The sequence below is a fragment of the Orycteropus afer genome, unplaced genomic scaffold, assembly GCF_000298275.1.
Source record: "Orycteropus afer afer isolate SDZICR_OR568_19922 unplaced genomic scaffold, OryAfe1.0 scaffold00026, whole genome shotgun sequence".
In the NCBI taxonomy this organism is placed as follows: domain Eukaryota; kingdom Metazoa; phylum Chordata; class Mammalia; order Tubulidentata; family Orycteropodidae; genus Orycteropus; species Orycteropus afer.
In genome coordinates this window covers 5968737-5990300 of record NW_006921613.1, presented here as the reverse complement: position 1 = coordinate 5990300, position 21564 = coordinate 5968737, and the positions used below count along the sequence as shown (strand labels likewise).

General features: G+C 41.3%; 1 protein-coding gene across 1 annotated transcript in view; it reads right to left on the bottom strand.

Moving 5' to 3' along the window:
• MYO5C (myosin VC) overlaps positions 1 to 21564 on the bottom strand; it is a 108587-nt gene that overhangs the window by 17406 nt on the left and 69617 nt on the right. The window contains exons 20-32 of the mRNA XM_042783689.1: positions 19674 to 19839; positions 19202 to 19348; positions 17571 to 17735; positions 15646 to 15739; positions 12631 to 12694; positions 9608 to 9788; positions 7368 to 7461; positions 6872 to 6935; positions 6692 to 6772; positions 5663 to 5843; positions 2006 to 2099; positions 1466 to 1529; positions 241 to 409 (exon numbers count right to left, since the gene is read on the bottom strand). Coding sequence (XP_042639623.1) covers positions 241 to 409; positions 1466 to 1529; positions 2006 to 2099; positions 5663 to 5843; positions 6692 to 6772; positions 6872 to 6935; positions 7368 to 7461; positions 9608 to 9788; positions 12631 to 12694; positions 15646 to 15739; positions 17571 to 17735; positions 19202 to 19348; positions 19674 to 19839 — 1564 coding nt within the window. The remainder of the gene's footprint in view (positions 1 to 240; positions 410 to 1465; positions 1530 to 2005; positions 2100 to 5662; positions 5844 to 6691; positions 6773 to 6871; positions 6936 to 7367; positions 7462 to 9607; positions 9789 to 12630; positions 12695 to 15645; positions 15740 to 17570; positions 17736 to 19201; positions 19349 to 19673; positions 19840 to 21564) is intronic.

The following is a 21564-nucleotide window of genomic DNA, read 5'->3' as shown; positions in this document are numbered from 1 at the left end:
GACTCTGCTTTGCAAATTTGCACCCAAATCACAATAAAAAAAATAAAAAACCAAACCAAAACAAAAAAAACCTTATGAAGCACAGTTCTACTGTGTGTGCATGGGGTCACCATGAATTGGAATTGACTTGATGGCAATGAACAACCTTAACATAAAGAGCACAGGGTGTTTAGTTTCTTCCTGAATTCCGAGAGTTCTGCATACAGGCAGCCATTTATTAACAAGTCATAAAATTCTCACTCTGTTTTCCATAGTGAGACGGGATGCTTCCTGAAGGAAACTACTCTTGACTTCATTTTCAGTTTCGAATTGTTTCTTCAAGTGTTCACTGACTTTCTGCATTTCTTGAATCTTATCGATGAGCTTCTCTTTCTCTTGGGTGTGTATTTCATTTTGGACTTCTATGGTTCTGAGAAAAGATTAAAGGAACTTTATATATCAGTTTGACCATCATGGAGAAGTCACTCATTGTCACAGCAAGCACTGGTATTTCCAAATACTTTGGCCAATATATGTGCAAAACAAATAGTACCTGAGTAAGAGAATCCTTGAAGTGGGAGGGTTGGCTGGGATATAAAATTGTCCATGGACTGCTTCAGTCTCCCTAACCCCACCCCACACCCCTTCACTGTCCCCTCAGGATACTCACACTTCCTTCATCCACCCACACCCTTATCTTCAATAGCCAAATGACTATCCCCTTTATAAAAAGACTGGGAACTAGACATTCAAAGGGATAGGGATTGGAGAGAAAGGAAAAGGGAAGGGAGGCCATCAAGAGTTACAAAATGGTATTTCACCACTTTCCTACTCTTTTTGGTTTTCATTTGGTCCTAATACAGTATACTGATAAATCCACATGATTAAAAATATTCTCAGAGATGTGGAGTATCCATTTATTGTTCTGGAAAACTAAATTTTTCAACAAGTTGGCAGCAAAACAAAACATATTTCTCACAGGGCTCCACAAGAGCACTGGGCCCTTTGCTGGTCAGGATCTAAATTGGGGTGGGGCAGGCAGGGAGTTAGCATTGTAGATTGTCTGTCAACATAGATTTTAAATCTCACCCTAAATGCTCTGCTAAGAAAAAACTCTTCTCTCTCATATAATTTTATCCATTTCTTTGAATAGATAATTCATGAACATGGTCTAACATTTCAAAGGTGTAAAGGATAAACAATGAAAAGCACGTCTCCATCCGTCCCTTGTACCTCAACCACACAATTACCCTCACTGGAGTAAACCAACGTTTTGTTTCTTGTACACTGTCCCACAGATAATCCATGCATTTACCAATTGTGTGTTTGTGTGTACACACAAACATATTTATTTTCCTCACATGAATGGTGATAAATCATGCACATTAATCAATTCCTTACTTTTTTGGCCTAATAACATGTCATAGTATCTCCCACAATTTAAGAAAAACATTATATGAGCATTGAAGCACATGTTAACACTTACTTTCTCCGTGTCCCTTCCTCTTCACGACTGCGAGTCAACTGATTAGAAAGCTCCTCTAGTTTTCCTATAAAGAAAAGAAATGCCATACTTTGGGGGACATATGACTGCATTCTGATTTGGGTTTGGTCTTTTATTCAGTTATCAGAGGTCCTAAACTATCTAGCTAGCAATTAAGTTTTGTTTGGACTGAACCAACATTTGATTTTCCTTTTTTAAAAAAACTGATAACCTTTTAATGGTAATATTTCACATAAAAATCTGGATTTATCGGCTTTTCTTTAAAAATAAGAACATCTAGCAACATTGGGGCCCATGTTCCCACCTGGCAACAATCAAAGTTCAGAGACACCTTTAAATGGAGCAGTCTCTCCAAACATACATCTTAACTATTCCCTCTAGCCACCTTACTTTTCACACGGATGTTACCCGGCCCAGGGGAGAATCAGCCTTTGAGACCCTTGGGTAAGATGACTTTCCTATGTCATTTCCTGGATACAGGAAACAATTCTCTAAAGGCAGGCTCCTGAGGGTTTCAGTTACCTCTTGTTTTTTCTGTTTGTTCGTTCAGGCGGATTTCAAGATCTTGCTTCTGTTTCTCCAGTTCTGATATTTGCTGTTTAAAGTCTGGAATCATCTATAGAGTAGAATTAGAAATATTAGAATAGAAAATACATTGATCTTTGAACTTTAAAACCTCAGAAGCAAACTAAACTGTCTGGGTGTTGAGCCCCATGGAATATACGCATAGTTGCATAAGCAGCAGCTAGACATTAGACTGGACTGGCTTTATGTTTTTTACCTCAAGAGTCAATTTTTTGCTAGGTGCAACAGAGATGGCTCCAACTCACAGTGACCCTATGTACAACAGAATGAAACACTGCCCAGTCCTGCACTGTGCTCACAATCATTACTATGTCTAAGCCTGTTGTTACAGCCACTGTGTCAGTTTGTCTTGTTAAGGGTCTTCCTCTTTTTTGCTGATCCTCTACTTTACCAAGCATGATATCCTTCTCCAGGGACTGGTCCCTCCTGATAACACGTCCAAAGTAAGTGAGACAAAGTCTTGCCTCCTCACTTCTAAGGAGCATTTGGTTGTACTTCTTCCAAGACAGATTTGTTCATTCTTCTGGCAGTTCATATATTTAATATTCTTCGCCAATACCATAATTCAAATGCATCAATTCTTCTTCAGTCTTTCTTATTCACTGTCCAGCTTTTCACGGATATGAGATGATTGAAAATTCTATGTCTTGGGTCAGGTGCACCTTAGTCTTCAAAGTGACATCTTTGCTTTTTAACACTTATTTATTTATTTATTGTGATTTGGGTGAAAGTTTACGGAGCAAATTCACTTTCCATTGAGCAGTTCACATACACTTTGTCTTATGACATTGACTACAATTTACAACAATGCAACAGCTCCCCTCCCACTTCCTCCCCATAGTTATCTCTTCCCTGTGTCCTTCCCTCCATTCACTCCTGTCCCCTGAGCTATGTCCCTTTACATACACAGCCCTTCTATTCTCCAATGATTGTTCTCTCTAAGGAGTGTGGTGGTTACGTTTGTGTGTCAACTTGGCTAGGCCTGGTTGAATGGCTGGGTAGCTGGATGTAGTTAGTATTCCCCATGATGAGACTGTAATCAACTTCATGGTGGAATCTATTGTGAGCAGCTGAGTAGCTGCCTTTGGGATGCGGTTAGCTTCCCATATATAAGTAGCAGCTTTGGGAATGGTATCTAGCTTATGGCACACTTGGACCCTGCATGTAGTCATGTCATTGTTCAGCAGCCTGCCATGCTCTGCCAACCTTGGGACTTTCAGTGGACTTAAATTAATGGCCTGACGTGTGGTTTGGTAACATCAGGACTGTGTCTTTTTACTTGTCAACCTTGGGTTTGTCAGTCTCAGCAGCCAGGAGTGAAGAAAAGCCTCTACCTCCAGTGGGCCAGAAGCAGGAGGCAGAGCTGAACCCCAAGGTCGAGGGGCTTTCACCCAGCCCCTAGAGCCTGGCACTTTGAACTTGGACTTAAAGCCTCCAAACTGTGAGGGAATAAACTCCCGTTTGTTAAGGCCATCCCACTTGTGGTATATTTCTTGTCAGAGTGATACTAGGTAACCAAAGCAGAGTGTATGAACCTAATGTAAATGTTCACCTCATATGCCTGTCTTTTTTGTTTGTTTTTTTGGCTGGAAGCCACAGGAGTGGGTTCATTTCCAGACCTGAAGAGCAGCTAGGAGCTATACTCTCAGTGGTTTCATCAGGCTCTATCAGACCAGCAAACCTGGTCCTTTTTTTTCCTTCCAAATGATTTTGAGTTTTGTTCCACCTTGTTCTCCCACTCTCCAGAGTAGATCTCTTATGGTTTCTTGATCTCCTACATAGATCCCCTTCCAAGTGGTTGACAGTTGTACCCAGGCACCATCTAGTTCTTCTGGTCTCATAGTCGTATAGGCTGTGGATTGCATGGTGTACCACTTGCTTGGACTCATTGTTTCCATGAATCTTTGGTTTTCTTCATTCTTCTTTACTCTGGATGAGGAGAGACCCATTGTTGCATCTAGATGGCAGCTTGCAAGCTTTTAAGATCCCAGTTGCTACTTGCCAAAGTAGGAGGTGGAACAATGTTTTGTGTAGTATGTTTTGCCAATTGAGCTTGATGTCCTCTGAGACTATGGTCCCGAGCCCACAGGTTCAACTACTCACTCCTTCTGGGTAGCTGGCTGTGGTCCAAAAGTGACTACAACCTTGTCCCTTGTCAGCTCTATTATATACCTGGGAATTCTTACCAAACATACAAATACACTTATAGAAACATTGTCTGTGAACCCTATACTGGTCTTAGGCACATGCCCCCCTGCATAGACATACCTAATAGTTCAGCCTGTCTACCCATATATCCACCCGTATAGCCATGTTTGCCTTCACTGACAATGCAATACTGTATGTTTAACACTTATTTTAATGCTAAAAATACTAGCATGCTCAGAGGAAGCAGTTCCCTCACAAGTATAATCCCTGACATCACCAAGGACTTTTGCAGAAAAGGAAGGATACTGTGGGATAGTGCATGTGGAAATCCTATGCTAAGCTGAGGTAGGGCCATGGACATCACTCTACACTGTGAGGAAATGGCAGCCAGCCTCTTTGGTCCAAGCCCAAGACATCATTTTCTTATCTCAAAACAAAAAAACAAACCAAAACAAAAACCAAACTCATTGCCGTCAAGTCAATTGCAACTCATAGCAACCCCTCCTTGGGTTTCCAAAGTGATATATCTATGGAAATAGATTGCCCAATCTTCCTTCCGAGGAGTAGCTGGTGGGTTTGAACCACCGGTCTTCTGGTTAGAAGTCAAATGCCTTAGGCACTACACCACCAGAGCTCCTATCTTCTCACCTAGGAACAGGAAAATCAATCTCAAAGGGATCCCAGAGCTCCCTCTGAATTCTGGGTGTACACTACTGTACCAGAAGTCTGGAATCATCCAGTATGTTTCACAGTCCTTTGTCTTTGTCTATCTATCGGTATATTTCTTTACCTGTCCATCACATCCTTCCCAGACAGGTTACAAAGTTTTTCTGTTGTTCAAGTTTATAAATACACTTGTGCCTCTGAAGTTAAAATGAAAAATATTTGTTTGAATGGGCGACGGAACTCACAACAAATTCCTCATTCAAAGTTTCATCCAAGGAAAAAAACAAAGACATGAAGTCTCCTTACCTGGTGACAGAGCCCTGAGAGTTTCTAATGTTTCCAGGTTAGAACAGAGGAGACAACAGTAAAGGAGCAGAGGAGAAGCAGTCAAGAAGGCAGGAAGAAAAACCTAGGATAGCTTGGTGTCCTGGAAGCTGAGAACAGAATGTTCAATAAGAAGGGAGAAGGAGTGATGAACTTCGTCAAGTGCTGCTAAGAGACTGAGTGAGGTGAGGGCAAGAAGGAACCTTTGTGGTTAGCCCTGTTGAGGCTGATTCAGCTAGTGAATGGGGCACATTCTATGGTAAACAAACATGTTCTCAATCAAAGTGTTCCCCAGTCTGGGGAAATTTTATAACTTTATCATCTGACCCAGTTATTTGACTCCTTAAAAAAATGTGTACAAATCATTTTACTTCCAAGAGTCTAAATTTTCCTCTACCCATAAATAATATTTTCAGAAATATGGCCTTAACCAAGGCCCCATGGTTGAGACCATACCATGTTTTCTGATGTTAGCCTGGCAACTTCATGACGGATACTTTCATTGATGTCATTCTCTTCTCTAAATAATTTTTGCAGGTGGTTGATTTCTTGACTTAGATGTACCACTTTGAAGTTCAAAGCTTCAATCTCCTTTTCATAACAATCCTTCTGGGACTGGAAATGACTCTCCAAAACACTGTTAAAGGAGGGTGAGGAAATTAGCACACAATCTTTATTGTGCTGTGCTGATGTCTGAGTGTGGATATGTACAGCAGTTACTAAAACCCACAGGAACATTAAGTACATAAAGTTTACTTATATACACAGTCATAGGCTCACGGCACATAACAACAGCAACAACAACAGGCTATAGAAGTGTTAGGTGCCATCAAGTCATTGTCAACTTGCAGTCATCCTATGTGCTCTGTTACAGAGTAGAACTGCCCCCTGGGTTTTTTTCTGAGGCGGTATCACTAAGGAAGTAGATTGCCCAACCTTTCTTCCAAGGAGTGGCTGGGTTTGAACTGCCAGCCTTCTGGTTAGCAGTCAAGTGCCTTAGGCACTATGCTACCAGAGCTCCTGTTATGGAATTAGGAATGTCTAATTACAAAATACTTTAGCCATTTAGGAAGCATTATGTGAGATAACATCAAGCAATGACAAAAAAAAAAAAAATTATTTTAGGTGCTATTAAAATTATTTTAACTCTTAATAATTTAAAAATACACATCAAACTATTTAAATTTAAATGTATGTACATCTATAGCAACACTGGCCAACTTATTTGACAGAATCTATTTTACAGGTTTTGGATTTAAATTATCACTAGGCAGGTTTGCCTATAAAAGATTGCTCTTCATTGTTAATTACTTAAGTCTCAGAGAAGTATTTCTAGTAGTTATTAGATCATTCCAGTCTAAGGAATTTACTTTGTTTATCAAATCCATATAAGATAAACTTTTGACTTTCTTATGGTCTATCTATGGCTACTTGGGTTAAAAAATCTGTGGAAAACAAAAAAGAACCCTGGGAGGAATTTCTAACCGGGTTGCTTTCTTTAGTCCTTCATAAGCAAACCACAGTTCTCCATCTTCATTTAAATGTTCCAGATCTTCCACAGAGAGCCTGGAAAACAAGGAAGGTAAGAAAATAATCTTTCTCATGTTTTATATGTTTTTAAATGTTTGATAATGCAAACTGGTTCACAAAGTAAAAAACAGTTACCTGTTCCTTACATCTTCAACATCATAGCTTTCAAGAAGTTGTTTTGTGATTTCTGACATCTTTTCTACAAAAAATGGGCAGAGCTAATATAAATGACATTTTTTGCATGATTTCCCTTCTATTTCCTTTCTAGGGCCCAGTTCTCTGGCTTTACACAGAATCTCCAGCTAACCAATCAATCAGCTAACTATCCTACCAGGTATCCATCAAATCAGGCAATTAAATTAACAGCTATCCTATGAACCAGCTGCCCAACCAACCAGCCAACCAATCAACTAACCATCCTCCCAGGTAATCATCCTACCAGCTAACCAGACAACTAGCTAGCCGACCAACCAGCTATTCAATCTACCAACTAACCAGCTTACCAGGTATGCAACCAACCAGCTAACTACCCAACCTCATGCCAATCAAAAGACACCTTTCCTTAGCAGTGACATACATATGATAAATTTAGTCTGTACCCCAGAGACTAAGTAATTCATATTTTTGTTACCTCTCATTTCTCGTTTTTGCGACTGTACATGTTTTTCCACATCTATCTTCTGTGTCTGAAGTAGCTCTATCTCCTTTTCGAACTCAGAGATTGTCTGGATCACAGTAATATTGAATCAGATGGAGAAAAAATAGCCGTTATTATTTATATCAGACAAAGGGAACAAATTATAGTATTGTGTATGTATGTAAGGTGTCCTCACTATAGTTTCTTATTATAGTTTCTTTGTTAAAAAAATATAAAGCCATCACTGCCCATATAGCTTAGTCTCAAGGCATGTTTAACTGCTTAAAATATTACTTATTCCCAGGCCTATCTGGCTCTATCAAGAAAATTACCTTCTCTATTATGTGAAGGAAAAAAATAACTACTTGTTACAAGTTCTGGGTGAGGTGACAGGAGGAACAGCTGAGAAAAGTAAAATCACAAGGTTAAAATTCTTTTTCACTGGTTAATAAAATCACAGATACAAAGATATGGACAAAGTTGCTGGTTTCGTAACTATGGGTTTTGGCTTCAGCCAGACTTAGATGTGGAACAGTGGTAAAGATGGGGTGAGCCAAGAGGTCTAGGAGTTAGCTGTGGGGTAGGATGGGTGGTCTGTGAGCTGGGCTCTACTGAGCTGGGGCAGCTCTGTCTGTGGGAAGGAGGCTATATTCTGCCTTTCATAGGCCTTACCATCTAGGCTTGAGTGAAGATCACGGGTTTGGGCTTTTGTAGCTAAGGGAAGTAAAAGGACTTTCAGGGACAGCAGGGTGATAACCAGTCCCTCCTTGACAGTTTCTCAGTTATCCAAGCACTGAAGAGCTATAGCTCCTGTTTCTACAGTGGGTAAGAAGGAGGATCTAACTGACTTAGTGAGCACTTTACGTACATGACCTGGTCCTCATAACAGGCCTATGGGTTATCTTTCATAGATTAGAAAACTGAAGCTACATAAAGGTCAAAGGGCATGTTCAGGGTCAAACCCCAAGTGGAAGGTGGACCCAGGATTACTGAACCCTTCATGTTTCAGTGAATGCTCCAAGTCACATTTGTATTTACTTATGCTTTATAAACTAACTATATCACATACAACTTAATGATGTGTTAGTTTACTTTTGAAAATAATAAACTTATGGGTTTATTTTCCAAAATGAGAACTCTTTAATATATCACATTGGAGAGTTTGGATGTCAGTTTTAGCTACAAGAGGAAGTGAGTGACACCTACTGGTGACTTACTCCAAATGCAGTCACACATTCCTAAATTCAAGATGGTGACTAGCCAGATAAACACGACTCCTACAGATTGGTATCTTAGTGCCTAAGGCACTTGACTGCTAACCAGAAGGCTGGAGGTTCAAACCCACCAGCCACTCCTTGGAAGGAAGATGGGGCAATCTATTCTGTAGTAATACTGCCTCGGAAACCCAAGGGGTCGCTATGAGTTGGGTCTGACTCGACAGAACATAATAACAACAACAGATTGGTATCAGTCTTAGGCAATTACTGAGAATAAAGCGGTTCTAGGACTAGCTGGTTAAAAGTGACCCCTTCTGGTCATCTTGTCCAATATCCTAATTTTAACTAGGTCCAGAGAACATGGGCAGCTCTGTTAGGATATTCAAAGGCTGCCTAACATGATTCCAAAAGCTCATCTAAAACCATGCAAGGCTATTTCAGAGAATATATTCTACTAACATATGCTTCATAGTCAATTGAAGCTTAAAAGTGTTCTGATTAACATTGAAATGTTTTGTATTTTTTTCTGACTGTATTTAAGCAAGTTTGTGCTTTCTGTCAAGGAAGGAATTCAGGTAAGCCTTGATGGTCCAAGCATGGATCGATGCCTTTGCAGATTTTATGATAACAGTTTAAATGGAAGATACAAATAATGAAAGTCATTTAATTCAATACAAATATTTATAGATACATCACACCATAATGAACTATATAACAAGGGTTCACATCAATTCATAATTTAATCTGGAAGTATTAAAAGGTCAACATATTTGAATAATTTTTATGTAAATATAACCTTACAAAAAGATGGAAAACTGATTTTAAAATATGAAAAACAAGTACTGCTAAATGAAAGGCAGTTTTGGGGTTTAGACCTGGAGTAACAAAAGGAGAGTCCTTCCGCTTTTGGCCTATATACAGATGCTTTTAACTGATCTTTGGGAACATGAAACTGCTTTCGCTCATGCAGCTAAGTTACAGGTCAAGGGTCATCCAAACGTACGAAGCGGCTTCTACCTTTGCCTGCTTGCTCAGTCGGGCCACGTCTGCTTGCAAGGTCCCACGGGTGGTGCGCTCTTCCTCCAGCTGATGCTGGAGTTGCATCTTCTCGTCCTTGAGAGCTTGAATTTCTCCTTTTAGAGACCGAATCTGCTTCTCATAATCTTGTGTCTTCAATTCAAAACTTTTTTCAAGAAGTCTTTGCAGCAAAGGAAGAAATGAATTAATTCTTAACTATCTTTGCCTTGAATTAGAACAATATAACATTTTGAAAATGAGAGGAGATTGGGGAAAGGAGACATCTTAATTAGGACCTACGTGATGGTTCTAATAGAAAGCGACTTATTTTTAGGAGACTGTTTCCTGTTCCTTTTGATTAAAGACAGCCTCTTCACCTCCTAATTTGAGAAGGGTAGCTCCATAATGATTATGCATAAGAAACATGGAAGAGAGGGATTGAGTTTAAAGACTCAATGATTGTTGAGGCATTGTAATACCAAAGGCCCCTGGTTTCTTGCAGTCTACTGGAGGAGTCACTTCCCTCAGCAAAGACTTTGGGATATTGTGCCAAGTGCTGGCTCCTTCCTAGCACTGAAGGACTTGGTTTGGTTCTAAGCAAATTAATATAGCTATGGAGGTGTCTAAGGAGCTCTGGTGGCACAGTGCCTAAGGCATTTGATTGCTAACCAGAAAGTTGGTGGTTCAAATCCACCAGCTGCCCGTGGAAGGAAGATGGGGCAATCTACCTCTGTAGCCTTGGAGTTCCAATGGGGGTCTATGAGTTGGAATTGACTCGATGGCAGTGGGTTTGATTTTTTTGGATGGAGATATGCACAGGCCCAGGCCTTCAAATATTTTAAAATAAACCACAGCAAACCCAGGTGCCCAAATGTCCGTGGAACCCAATTCCTTGTGAGGGTTCCTCAATTAAATGTGTTGATTTGACTAAGAAAATAACTGAATAGCCATACATGACCAAGATCAGTCTGATACAGCCCAATGGGGCCCAGTCAGAATTGAAGCAGTCCTAGGTCTTCTATGAGTGCATTAAGTCATCATCTACTTACTAGGCTCTATGTAACTTCAGTCCTCTCAGTTTTATGACAAAGAGAAAAATCTTCAGAAAGAGAGTCACATTCCTAATAGACTTCTGTTTGATTTTCCTTTATAGATATTAACAAACTTTTAAACCTGTTTCCAGGTTTTTCAAAAACCCTCAGTGCTCCTAAGATATTGGTAAAATACCTTTGAAGAAGCAAATTGTAGTGAGAAGTGTATGTAAAAACAATCTTAGGTTTGTACCCTAAACTGGCTGGGGGTGTACCTATAGACTGTAGACATCTCTTCATCTCTCAAGGCTGTGACAGGGGTTAAGATTTGCCCAGGCAGGGAGATCAAGGCCCAGGTGAGTGCTGGTGAAGATGCAGAATGCGAGCCTGGAAAGGGCTTAGGGTCATGTTCCCTTCATTTGCCTGCCCACTGCTGACCTTGTTAGGATCCCAAGGAGTTCACAAAACCTGGTCTCAGCAGATTCCTCAAACCTATTACTTGAAATGACCACTCCCAAGTGGCTCCACAGCCTAGTTAAGCCAAGACCTTAACTCCTTTCCTGTTGTTGTTGTTGTTGTTGTTATGTGCCGTCGAGTCAAACCCGACTCATAGCGACCCCTCCTTGGGTTTCCGAGGCAGTATCACTACGGAAGTAGGATTGCCCAACCTTCCTTCCGAGGAGTGGCTGGTGGGTTTGAACCACCAGCCATCTGGTTAGCAGGCAAGTGTCTTAGCCACTATGCTACCAGAGCTCCCAACTCCTTTCCTAGAGTTAAGAATTCATTGAAAAGCAAATGTGTTAAATATACATATTTAAAAACTCAGTACATAAAACATTTCATGTACTTATTAACTCTTAGAGCCCTTCAATTCTTCAAGAGACCATTCTCTCCCCTAACCCCTTTGGAATTCTACCTCCTCACCCAGACCCTGGTCATCCTGTGCTGAGTGCATAGGAAAGTTGTACATTCTACCATGCCAGGAAGCACTATGCCTTCTAGCCCCCAGTAGAGACTTGCCAAGAATGTTCCTTCTCTCCCCAGCTCTCTGCCATGCACCCTTACTTCAAAATCCAAAAAACCTTTGAATTGCCTCCTTAAAAGGGCCCAGACTGCAGCCTTTGGAGATTAGACAAGGGTTTGATAGCGGGATAAGAAATGTGGAGCTGGTATATTACAAGGGCATGGAGAGCTGCCTTCATTTTTCAAGGTGGGTCCCATACATTATTGTCTTGGACAGGAGTCAAATTAACAGGTACAACAGGTGGGGGGAGGGAGGGATGTTTATTTCCTACACAGTAATCTTAATTCTTGGCCTTGCTGGAAGTAGAATGGGGTGGCAGTCTCGGAACCTCTCATCATTCTAGCAATAAAGATAAACCAAGAAATGGCTAGTGGTCCATGGTGCTTGTCTAACAGCAGTCATCTGGACAACCAAAACCTGTGCAGTGCCAAGAGGTGCACACCACAGACCTTGTTGCTGTAGGTGCCACTGAATTGGTTCCAACTCATAGTGACCCTGTGTACAACAGAACTAAATACTGCCTGGTCCTGTGCCATCCTCACAATCATTGCTAGGCTTGAGCCTATCATTGCAGCCACTGTGTCAGTCCATCCTGTGGAGGTCTTCTCCTTTTATGTTGACTCTCTACTTTACCTAGCATGGTATCCTTCTCCAGAACTCTTAATTGGCTCATGAGGAACCTATACATAGAACAACAGGCAGTAGTTTGAACAGAATTAGGGGCTACTACATGCTTCAAAATTAGGAAAAGTGTGCATCAGGGTTGTATCCTTTCACTATGTTTATTCCATCTGAATGCTGAGCTTTCACAAATTTCAATGTTTCTCTCCTCCTAAAAACATTCACATCCTGCTCCCCTGTATCTGTGATCTGCTCAAAGCTAGCTGCTATGTGAAAGCTGAGAAACAAAATATAAAACAGCAGCAAGAGAAGGAAGTGGTAGCGTTAAGGCAAATGAGATTTCATACATTCTTTGTCGTTCTTCTTTTTGCACATCATCAAAGAGCTGCTTGGTGAGTTCATCCATTTTCTCTGTGAAAAGAGAAGGTTCTTTGAATATGTCTGCCAAACCAAGGTCTCGATTGCTTCACATCATGTTTAAGAAAGTGAGAGTGTAAGACTGATCACATGATGTTTATTATTAAGGGACTGAAGATAAGAGTGTAGAAGTCATTTTTTATGAACTAGAAATATAGACAAGGGTGTTTCAAAATAACAATTCTTATAAATAAGTCATGTTAGGATCTCTGAACAGTTTCATTTACAGTTCAGTAGAACCTGTAAAAGCCAGAACTTGTATAAGGTGGAAACCTGTCAGAGAAGGAAAGCAAAAATATTTTCCACTAATAGAGAGTGATAGAAAAGTGTTAAGACTCTACCCTGTGAAAGGTGGGAAACTTGTGAGACCCAGAAAATATGGCAGTCCCATTGGGTTCCAGCTCTCACATGTTTCACTCGACTTGTATTGGGCTGAATAGGTTAGTTTTATTAAAATACATAGGCTTTGAAAGGAGCTCTGGTGGCTTAGTGGATAAGGCATTTGGCTACTAACCAGAAGGTCAGTGGTTCAAACCCATCAGCTGCTCCATGGAAGGAAGACAGGGCAATGTACTTCCATCAAGATTTACAGCTTCGGAAACCCAATGGGGATCACTATGAGTCAGATTTGACTTGATGGCAGTGAGTTCATAGGTTTTGAGATAATATTATTAAAAATAGACAGGAACACGTTAGAGGGAAAGATCAATTTATGATCACATTTCTCAATCTTAGCACTACTGACCTCTTGGGCTGGCTAATTCTTTCTTGTCAGGGGCAGGAGGGCTGTCCTCTGCATTGAATGATGTGGAGCAGCATCCCTGATCTCTCCCCATTAGATGCCAGTAGCACCCCCTCCCAGTTATGATAACCAAAAATGTCTCCAGTTAAATATCACCTCCAGACAGAATCACCCCTGAGAACCAATGATTTATGATAACCAGGAAAATAATAAAATATCTGTCTTCAACTGGGGAAGAGAACACACAGAAAGCAGCAGTCCCATTTAAATACAAGAGTCTCAAACACAAAATCTATAGGATAAGGGGGCCCTCGACAAGCCAGGAAATGATCACACTGGTTCAGGACATTCAGTGGCTGCCCCATTTCCCCGACATGCTCCTATGCAACAGGCATCCATCAGCATGGGAGCAGAATGACAGATATGTCACATCAAGGAATGACATCACCATTTATATTTCATTGACATCTCCTCCTGCATCCTACCTCATCTCTGAGCCCACCCCAGAGGAGAGCCCAGGGATGAGGCAAAAATAGCAATTCTCCAAATTGTTGTTGTTGTTGTTAAGTGCCGTCGAGTCGTTTCCGACTCATAGCGACCCCATGCACAGCAGAACGAAACACTGCCCAATCCCGCGCCAGCCCCACAATCCCTGCTATACTTGAGCCCATCAGTTCTCCAAATTACACTTAAAAAAAAAAAGCCAATAGTTTTGTCTTATCCAGTGCCACGAGTCCTTCATAAAAATAGCAGCTTTGGAATACCATGAGCCTGTCAGGAAATACTGGGGTAAAGACTCAGCTTTACTTCAGAAATCAGCATGTTGGATGTGATTTCAATGATCAAATCACCCACAGCCTTTGCTTCAATTCTGATGCTGCTTACTGTCTTGGACTATTTGCAAATGGGCTAAAGAGGCTGCCCAAATGCAAGTGTCTCCCCAGAGCAACAAGCTAAGCTATAACTGCAAAGAGGGGAAACAACAGACAGGTGCTTTGAACACAATGATGTTTGCCCTGTGTGGGAAAGAACCACAAGAAAAACGGTTTATAAACACAGAGTTTCAAGATTTTTCACATACTTTTTAGAAAGTCTATAGACTTTAAACATGGCATTGTCAAATATATAATTCTCAGGTTGTATTTGTGGGAAATTAAATTTTCTTTTGGGAAATTCCACTTAAAGAAGTTAAAACAAATACACACACTCTCTCTCTCTCTCTCTCACACACACCCCCTATAGGGATAGTGTTATAATAAAAAGATGTATGTGGGGTAAGCCCTTTTCTAATTCAGCTTCAAAGTTTACTCAGAGACCTCTGACCTCCTCCTGTTCAGCTCTGATATTCATGGGACTCAAATTCTCACATATTAGTCCTATAGAGACAGGGTGGAGGACACACAGTATGTGGATTGAGAGGTCACACCTGACTCCTTGGCATCACCTGGCTGCCTGTCCTGCTCTGCTGACCGTCAGGATGTTTACTTCCTCCTCACCAACACACGCTTCTCTCACACTCTGACCTGCACCCACAGAGCTCTGTGCCCCTCTGAAGCCTGAAGTGTCTACTACCTACTGGGCCCTTGCTGTGAGAATCCTGGTTCTGAATCATCCTATGCTGCTGCCCCCAAGTCAGAGCTTAAGAAAAAGATCTCTGAATAAGATAATGGCCAGGAACCATTAGGCTAATGTTCCTGTTGCCTCATTTGGGATTTAGCAAGTGCTCTCTACTCAAATTTAGAAAAGGATGGATAGGCAGAACTAGGCTACGGGTGGCTGCTCCTCACTCCTAAAGAAAAGGCATACCCGTTGGTCCTAAAAGACCAGTATTTGACAGCCCGGGGGTGATGTGGCTCAAGGGCCAAGCAGGGCCCCCCATTTCATGAAGTGAAAGTTCTGGCCATAAGGGCCAAACATCTGTCTTTTGTAAATGGCCCAGGAGGTTCGAAGGCATAGATAGGGTTGAAGATTGCTGTGTTGTCTGACAAAACATAGGAAATAAAACAGATTAATCTATTGGGTAAAGTTATCACAATTCAAATATTGATATTCCCTACAGAAAAGTAAAATTTGCTTGTTACACTTAGTATACATCAGTGAGAGACTCCTGATTTAGCTTAAAATTCAGTTCACACCGAATATGTATTTATCAGGCAAAAGGATAAGTCAATGTATGAGTTTACCCAACCCCCTTGAGCTTTACCTTTCAGCTCTTCAGTCTTCTCTTGAAGCTTCAACTGTATTTGCTCTTTTTGTATTTCCAGTTCTGAATTATGCTTCTGAAGCATTGCCAATTTCTAGGAAGGGGAAAATGAAGAAACTTCAATTTTTGTCATCATCACTGCCTTTCTTGGTGGAAAGCTATATATTTATTTATATATTGGTTTGTTTTTCTGTAGCTGACAGAAGGCACCTACAAAATGCTGTGTGTAGTTGCACATGCAAGGAATTTCTGTGCCTTCAAGCCAACACTAGTTCCCAGCCTGGTCCAGTAATGGCTAAAGCCAAGGAGAAAGAACTGAATCTAACTTCTTCTCCATGTCAAGAAAATTCTTCATCCTTGTCTTGAGCATCTCAACAGCTAGGGGAATTTATTTGTACTAATATTTAATGTGTTAAATTTATGATGTAAAATGGACTCATATTTTGAGAGTATTATGATCAAGGACTCATGGAAACCTCATTGTTGAGTAGAACTGCTCCATAGAGCTTTCAATGGTTGGATTTTCAGAAGTAGATCACCAGGTCTTTCTTCTGACACACCTCTGGATGCACTCAAACCTCCAACCTTTTGGTTAGCAGCTGAGCATGTTAACTGTTTGAACCACCCAGAAATTCCATGAATCAGAACTGGCTCAATGGCAACCGGCTACTGGCATGATTAAGGCAGGGTGTGTGGTTGTAATAGATTTTCTCTTATTTTAACTCCACTCTACAAAGTGCCAGCTGGTAGCCAGGGGCCCCCTTGGTAGTGGTGGTCGATGACTGGTAGTGGTGGCATACCTGGGCACCTAGGCCTTGGAGAGGGCATAGGGATGTCCTCTGGGGCTCCAGGTAGCCAGCATCCCTGGGTGTATAGGACTTTGGCAAGTACAGGAGACTGGACAGTAATAAAGGCCACTTCTTAGAAAACATTAGCTCACACTTGTACAGGACTCTATGATAGGCTACGTGACTTCATCTGAAAATTGTATCATCCTAACCACTTGCCAGTTCCTTTCTGTTATCTCTATTTTACATAGGAGGAAACTAAAGTTCAGAAAGAGTAAGTCACTTGCCCAAGGTTGCCAAGCTAAGTAGTGGCAGAGATAATATTTGAAATTGGGACATTTCCTTTTTCAGTCTACTGCTCTTCTCAATACACCACAGAGATGAAGACCTTCCCCAAGGTTTGCATTGGGAAATATGTATTATAAATCCTAACCTCTATGCCTATGATTGTAATCTCATTGGGAATGGGTTGTCTTTGTTTTATGAATGAGACAAGATTAGTGTAAAGTGTGTCTTAAGTTAATCTCTTTTGAGATATAAAGGAGATTAAACCAGCAAATGCAAAAAGGCAGAGATGGGGGTAGGGGGAAGACACATGCCAAGCCACATGAAAACTGTCCGGGAGCAGAAGCTCAGAGAGACAAAGACCTTCCTCCAGAGAGGAAGGTTCCCCTCTGTGTTCCTTCCAACACAGAGAGAAAACCATCCCCTAGAGTCGGCACCCTGAATTCAGATTTCTAGTCTCCTAAACTGTGAGAAAATAAATTTGTTTGATAAAGCCACTCACTTGTGGTATTTGTTATAGCAGCACTAAAGAACTAAGACAGGTGTAGATACAGTAGACAAGTGACATGGGACTAAGCGTATCCTGGAAGAATGGGAAGCAGCCAGCGAGGGATCTTTCTCAGGCCTTGCATCACTTTGCATCACTTTGTTGCACTTCTTTAAGCACTAGCCTCATCTTCTTCCAGACTGATCTCTCTCCCCTAAAATGCAGGCTCGCTTTGGTAATGGAAGTCAATACCAAAGATTGATTTGCTCTGTAGAAATCTGCTTTAAAAGACAAGGTTGCTATTTTCACCTCTTCCTTGAAAAGAGTCACAACGTATTCCCATATTCACAAAACCAGCCTCTGACCTCTTCCATGGAATCCTTATATCTCTTCCCCTTTTCCTCATAGTTTTGCCTATGGGTGGCTGCTCTTTCTAGTTCTGATTCCAGTTTCTGAATCTTCTCCATGTCATTGGCCCGAAGAGCGGCCAGGCTGGTCAGCTTCTCCACCAACCCATGGCTCTCTTTATTCTAAAGACAAGAGACATCAGATGGTTAGAGGCTTTCTTAAAATGAAGAAGCTGTTCCATTAGCTTCTCAGAACCTTTAACATGACCACTAAATGTATCAGAGGTTCATTTTTGCTGATCATAGTTCGGCATTGATTAGCCTCTTCATCAAATAGGGAGGCAGATCTTGTCAGGTCAATGTATTCCTGAGCGGGGGGCTCTTTTAGTGTGGGGGCCAGTCCAAGCCTGGAGCTCCAGGACAACCCCAGAATGGAGGTCAGGCAGCTCCTCTGCTGCTCTGCAGTAGTTATATAACATGCAGGCCTGGTACACCACAGCACAATTGGGGGAAACTGTTACAAAAACCAAGTTCATTTGTGACACATGCATTTATTCATTAAGGCTTGGTAAAGTTGAGGGTCAGCAAAAAAAGAGAAAAGCTCTCAGTTAGATGGACTGACACAGTGGTTGCAACAACTATAAGGATGGTGCAGGACTATGCAGCAATTCGTTCTGTTGTACACAGTCACTATGAGTCGAAACCAACTCAATGGCACCTAACAACGTGACATAGCCTGTGAGGTTTGGTGGCAGTTTTCACACCTTCCATGGGGGAGATCTGGGCCTGATTCCCAGACAACACATCTCATGGGCAGCCACCACACATCTGTTGGGGGAGGCTTGAGTGTTGCTGTGATGCTGAATGGTTCAGCAGAGCTTCCAGTCTCCCAGATAATACCAGGATTCTTCAAAGGTTAACTTGAATCCTAGCTCTAAGCTATACCATGCTGTTGTTGTTAGCTGCTCTCAAGTTAGTCCCTGACTCACAGCAACCCCACACACAACAGAACGAAATGGTGCCCAGTCCTGCACCACCCTCATGATTGGCTGTAGATTGGACCATTATGATTCATAGGGTTTTCATTGATTTTTCAGAAGTAGATCTCCAGATCTTTCTTTCTAGAATATTCCCCTTAGGATTTTAACAGCATATGAGTTTTCTTCTACCAGTGGGAATTGTATTGACAACCTTCCCAAAACTAGGTAGTGTTGCAGCTACAACATATAGCCATGTTTGGGCAAATTAAAACATGGCACCGCCCCATTCCCATCCCCAGCCCTGCAGAGATGTTGTCCAGACGGAGCATGGCTTTGCACACAGAAAGCCTCTGTTAACTTTAAAAAAGGTGCTCTGTCTCAAGTGCTCTGTCACACCAGGACACATGGCTTGGCAAGCAGAACTCAGGCTGGATTTCAGCCCTCACTTTCTCTCTTGGGCAGGTGCCCTTGTGCAGGGAACCACTTACACAACTGTTTGTGGCAGCCCCTTGGAGTGTGCTTTTGTTTTCTAGCTCAGGTGGTCCATGTGAACTGTTTGCACCGCCTAACATGGGAATAAATCTTAACAGCATAGCTAAGGAACTGGCCTAGAACAAAATAAACCATGTTAGAAAACGTATATATAAAAGACGTATGATTAACACCTACCTGATCTTCCAGCTTTTTCTGCAATTGCTGGACCCTATAAGTAAGTTGAATGTTTAGCACGAATCGTCGGATGTTCTGAAATCTGCGTCTGGCCAGCCACGCCCGGGCATATTTCTGAAGGATCACAGCCTTATGTTCCTCCAGCATCTTTAAAACAAGATTTTGTGAACTGAAAACTGAGTGTCCACTGTTTCTCTCATCAGCTTCTCCAATGTTGCAAGAGGCAACTTCCAAAATATTCCCACAGTGAAAAGTGTGGAATCCTTGTAATCAACCCATTGAGCCCTGTTACACCAAAACTTTTAAAGTAATAACCAAATCATCCCTATTATCAGGCATGTATGAGCAGACACTCACATACCAGAATTCCCTGCTCTCCAGGTCTCATGCAGAAAAATCATGTCAGTGAAAAATAAAATGAGACCTGGAAAAAAAATCCATGTCCCAAGAAAGCATGTGATGTCAGGCATACTTTTCGATATTGCCTCCTCGCCAAGAATCCCCGCATGTAGGCCTGGATTGTGATGGTGGCCACGCGAACGAGCTGGTACAGACTGCGAACAAGATATCCACGACAGTACTTCTGAATGATGATAGCTGCCCAGGCTTCTTTTAAGGCTGTTGCAGTAATAGCTTTCCTTGGTTAAAGAGAGTAGAGTAAGTTTGTCATCCACCAACAATATCCACTGCAAAATTGCAATTGTTTGTAGCATTTTTTAAACTAAGGAATAGTTAAGTATTTTGCACATCTACATATAAAATTCTGCAGGAGGTTTATTCTCATGCCTATTCAAGACCAGCCATCCTTCCTTTATTTCTTCATTCCACTGTGAATGGAGATCTACTCCAGCTAAGGGGAATCACATGGGAACTGTTACATTCTTCATATTCAGGCCAAATGATCCACCTTCACTCACGTAACCAGAGATGGCAATAATAAGACTGTGCATTTGCATTGTACTTGTTTATTCATTTATTCAGTCATTCAGGTGAGAGATCATGCTGGGGCACTAGGTCAAGGGTTGGCAAACTACAGCCTGTAGGCCACATTCAGCCCACTGCCTGTTTTTGTAGATAGAGTTTTATTGGAACACAGCCATGGAATTCATTTATATACTGTCTATGGCTACTTTCAGGGCACAAGGGTAGAGTTGAGTAGTTGCAAAAGATACTGTATGTATGGCCCACAAAACCTCAAAATTCACTGTCTAGCCCTTTATAGGAAAAGTCTGTCAATCCCAGTCTAGAGCACCAGTGATGAAGACAAGGCTCTTGCCTTTAGAGTTTACAATCCATGGGGTAAATAGACTTATTAAAAACCATCAAGGGTTTTAAAAGAAAAACTACTAAATAAATCGGAAAACAAGAGCCAAGGGAAAAGAACAATCCTCCTGTTGTAAACAGCTGATGTGGGAGCTGCCCCTTGACTGGGAAGTGGGAAAGTGACAGTGAAGACTGGAAAAGGCATTTCAGGGTGAAGGAAAAACAGAAGCAAAGACACGGAAACCTAGCAATGCTAGGAAATAGTCTGGAACAGCTAGGATATGGATACATGGAGAAAATGAAATGATCAATGAGGTTAGAAAAGTAGATGAGCACCATTTTTCATTCAAAGAAAAAGTATTTAAGAAACACCTACTATCCACAACAAAAGAAGAAACAGAACAGGTCATAAAAAAAATTACCAAAAAAAGTCCTGGCCCAGACGGTTTCACTGGAGAATTCTACCAAACATTCAGAAAAGAACTGACACCGATCCTACTCAAAGTATTCCAAAACATAGAAAAGGATGGAATCCTCCTTAACTTATTTTACAAAGCAAGCATAACCTTGATACCAAAACCAGGCAAAGACATCACTCAAAAGGAAAACTACACACCAATATCCCTCACGAATATACATGCAAAAATCTTCAACAAAATCCTAGCCAATAGACTCCAACAACATAGCAAGAAAATCATTCATTATCACCAAGTGGGGTTCATATCAGGTATGCAAGGATGGTTCAACATTAGAAAAACAATCAACATCATCTACCACATAAACAAAGGAAAAGAAACACATGATCATATCAATTGATGCAGAAAAGGCATTTGATAAAATCCAACACCCATTCCTGATCAAAACTTTCAGCAAAATAGGAATTACAGTCTTCACTGTCACTTTCCCACTTCCCAGTCAAGGGGCAGCTCCCACATCAGCTGTTTACAACAGGAGGATTGTTATTTTCCCTTGGCTCTTATTTTCCGATTAATTTAGTAGGTTTTTTTTTTTTTTTTTAAAAAAACCCTTGATGGAGGAGGCGGGGCAAGATGGCGGACTAGGCAGAAGGATTGCACAGACCCTCTTCAACAAAGAAAAGG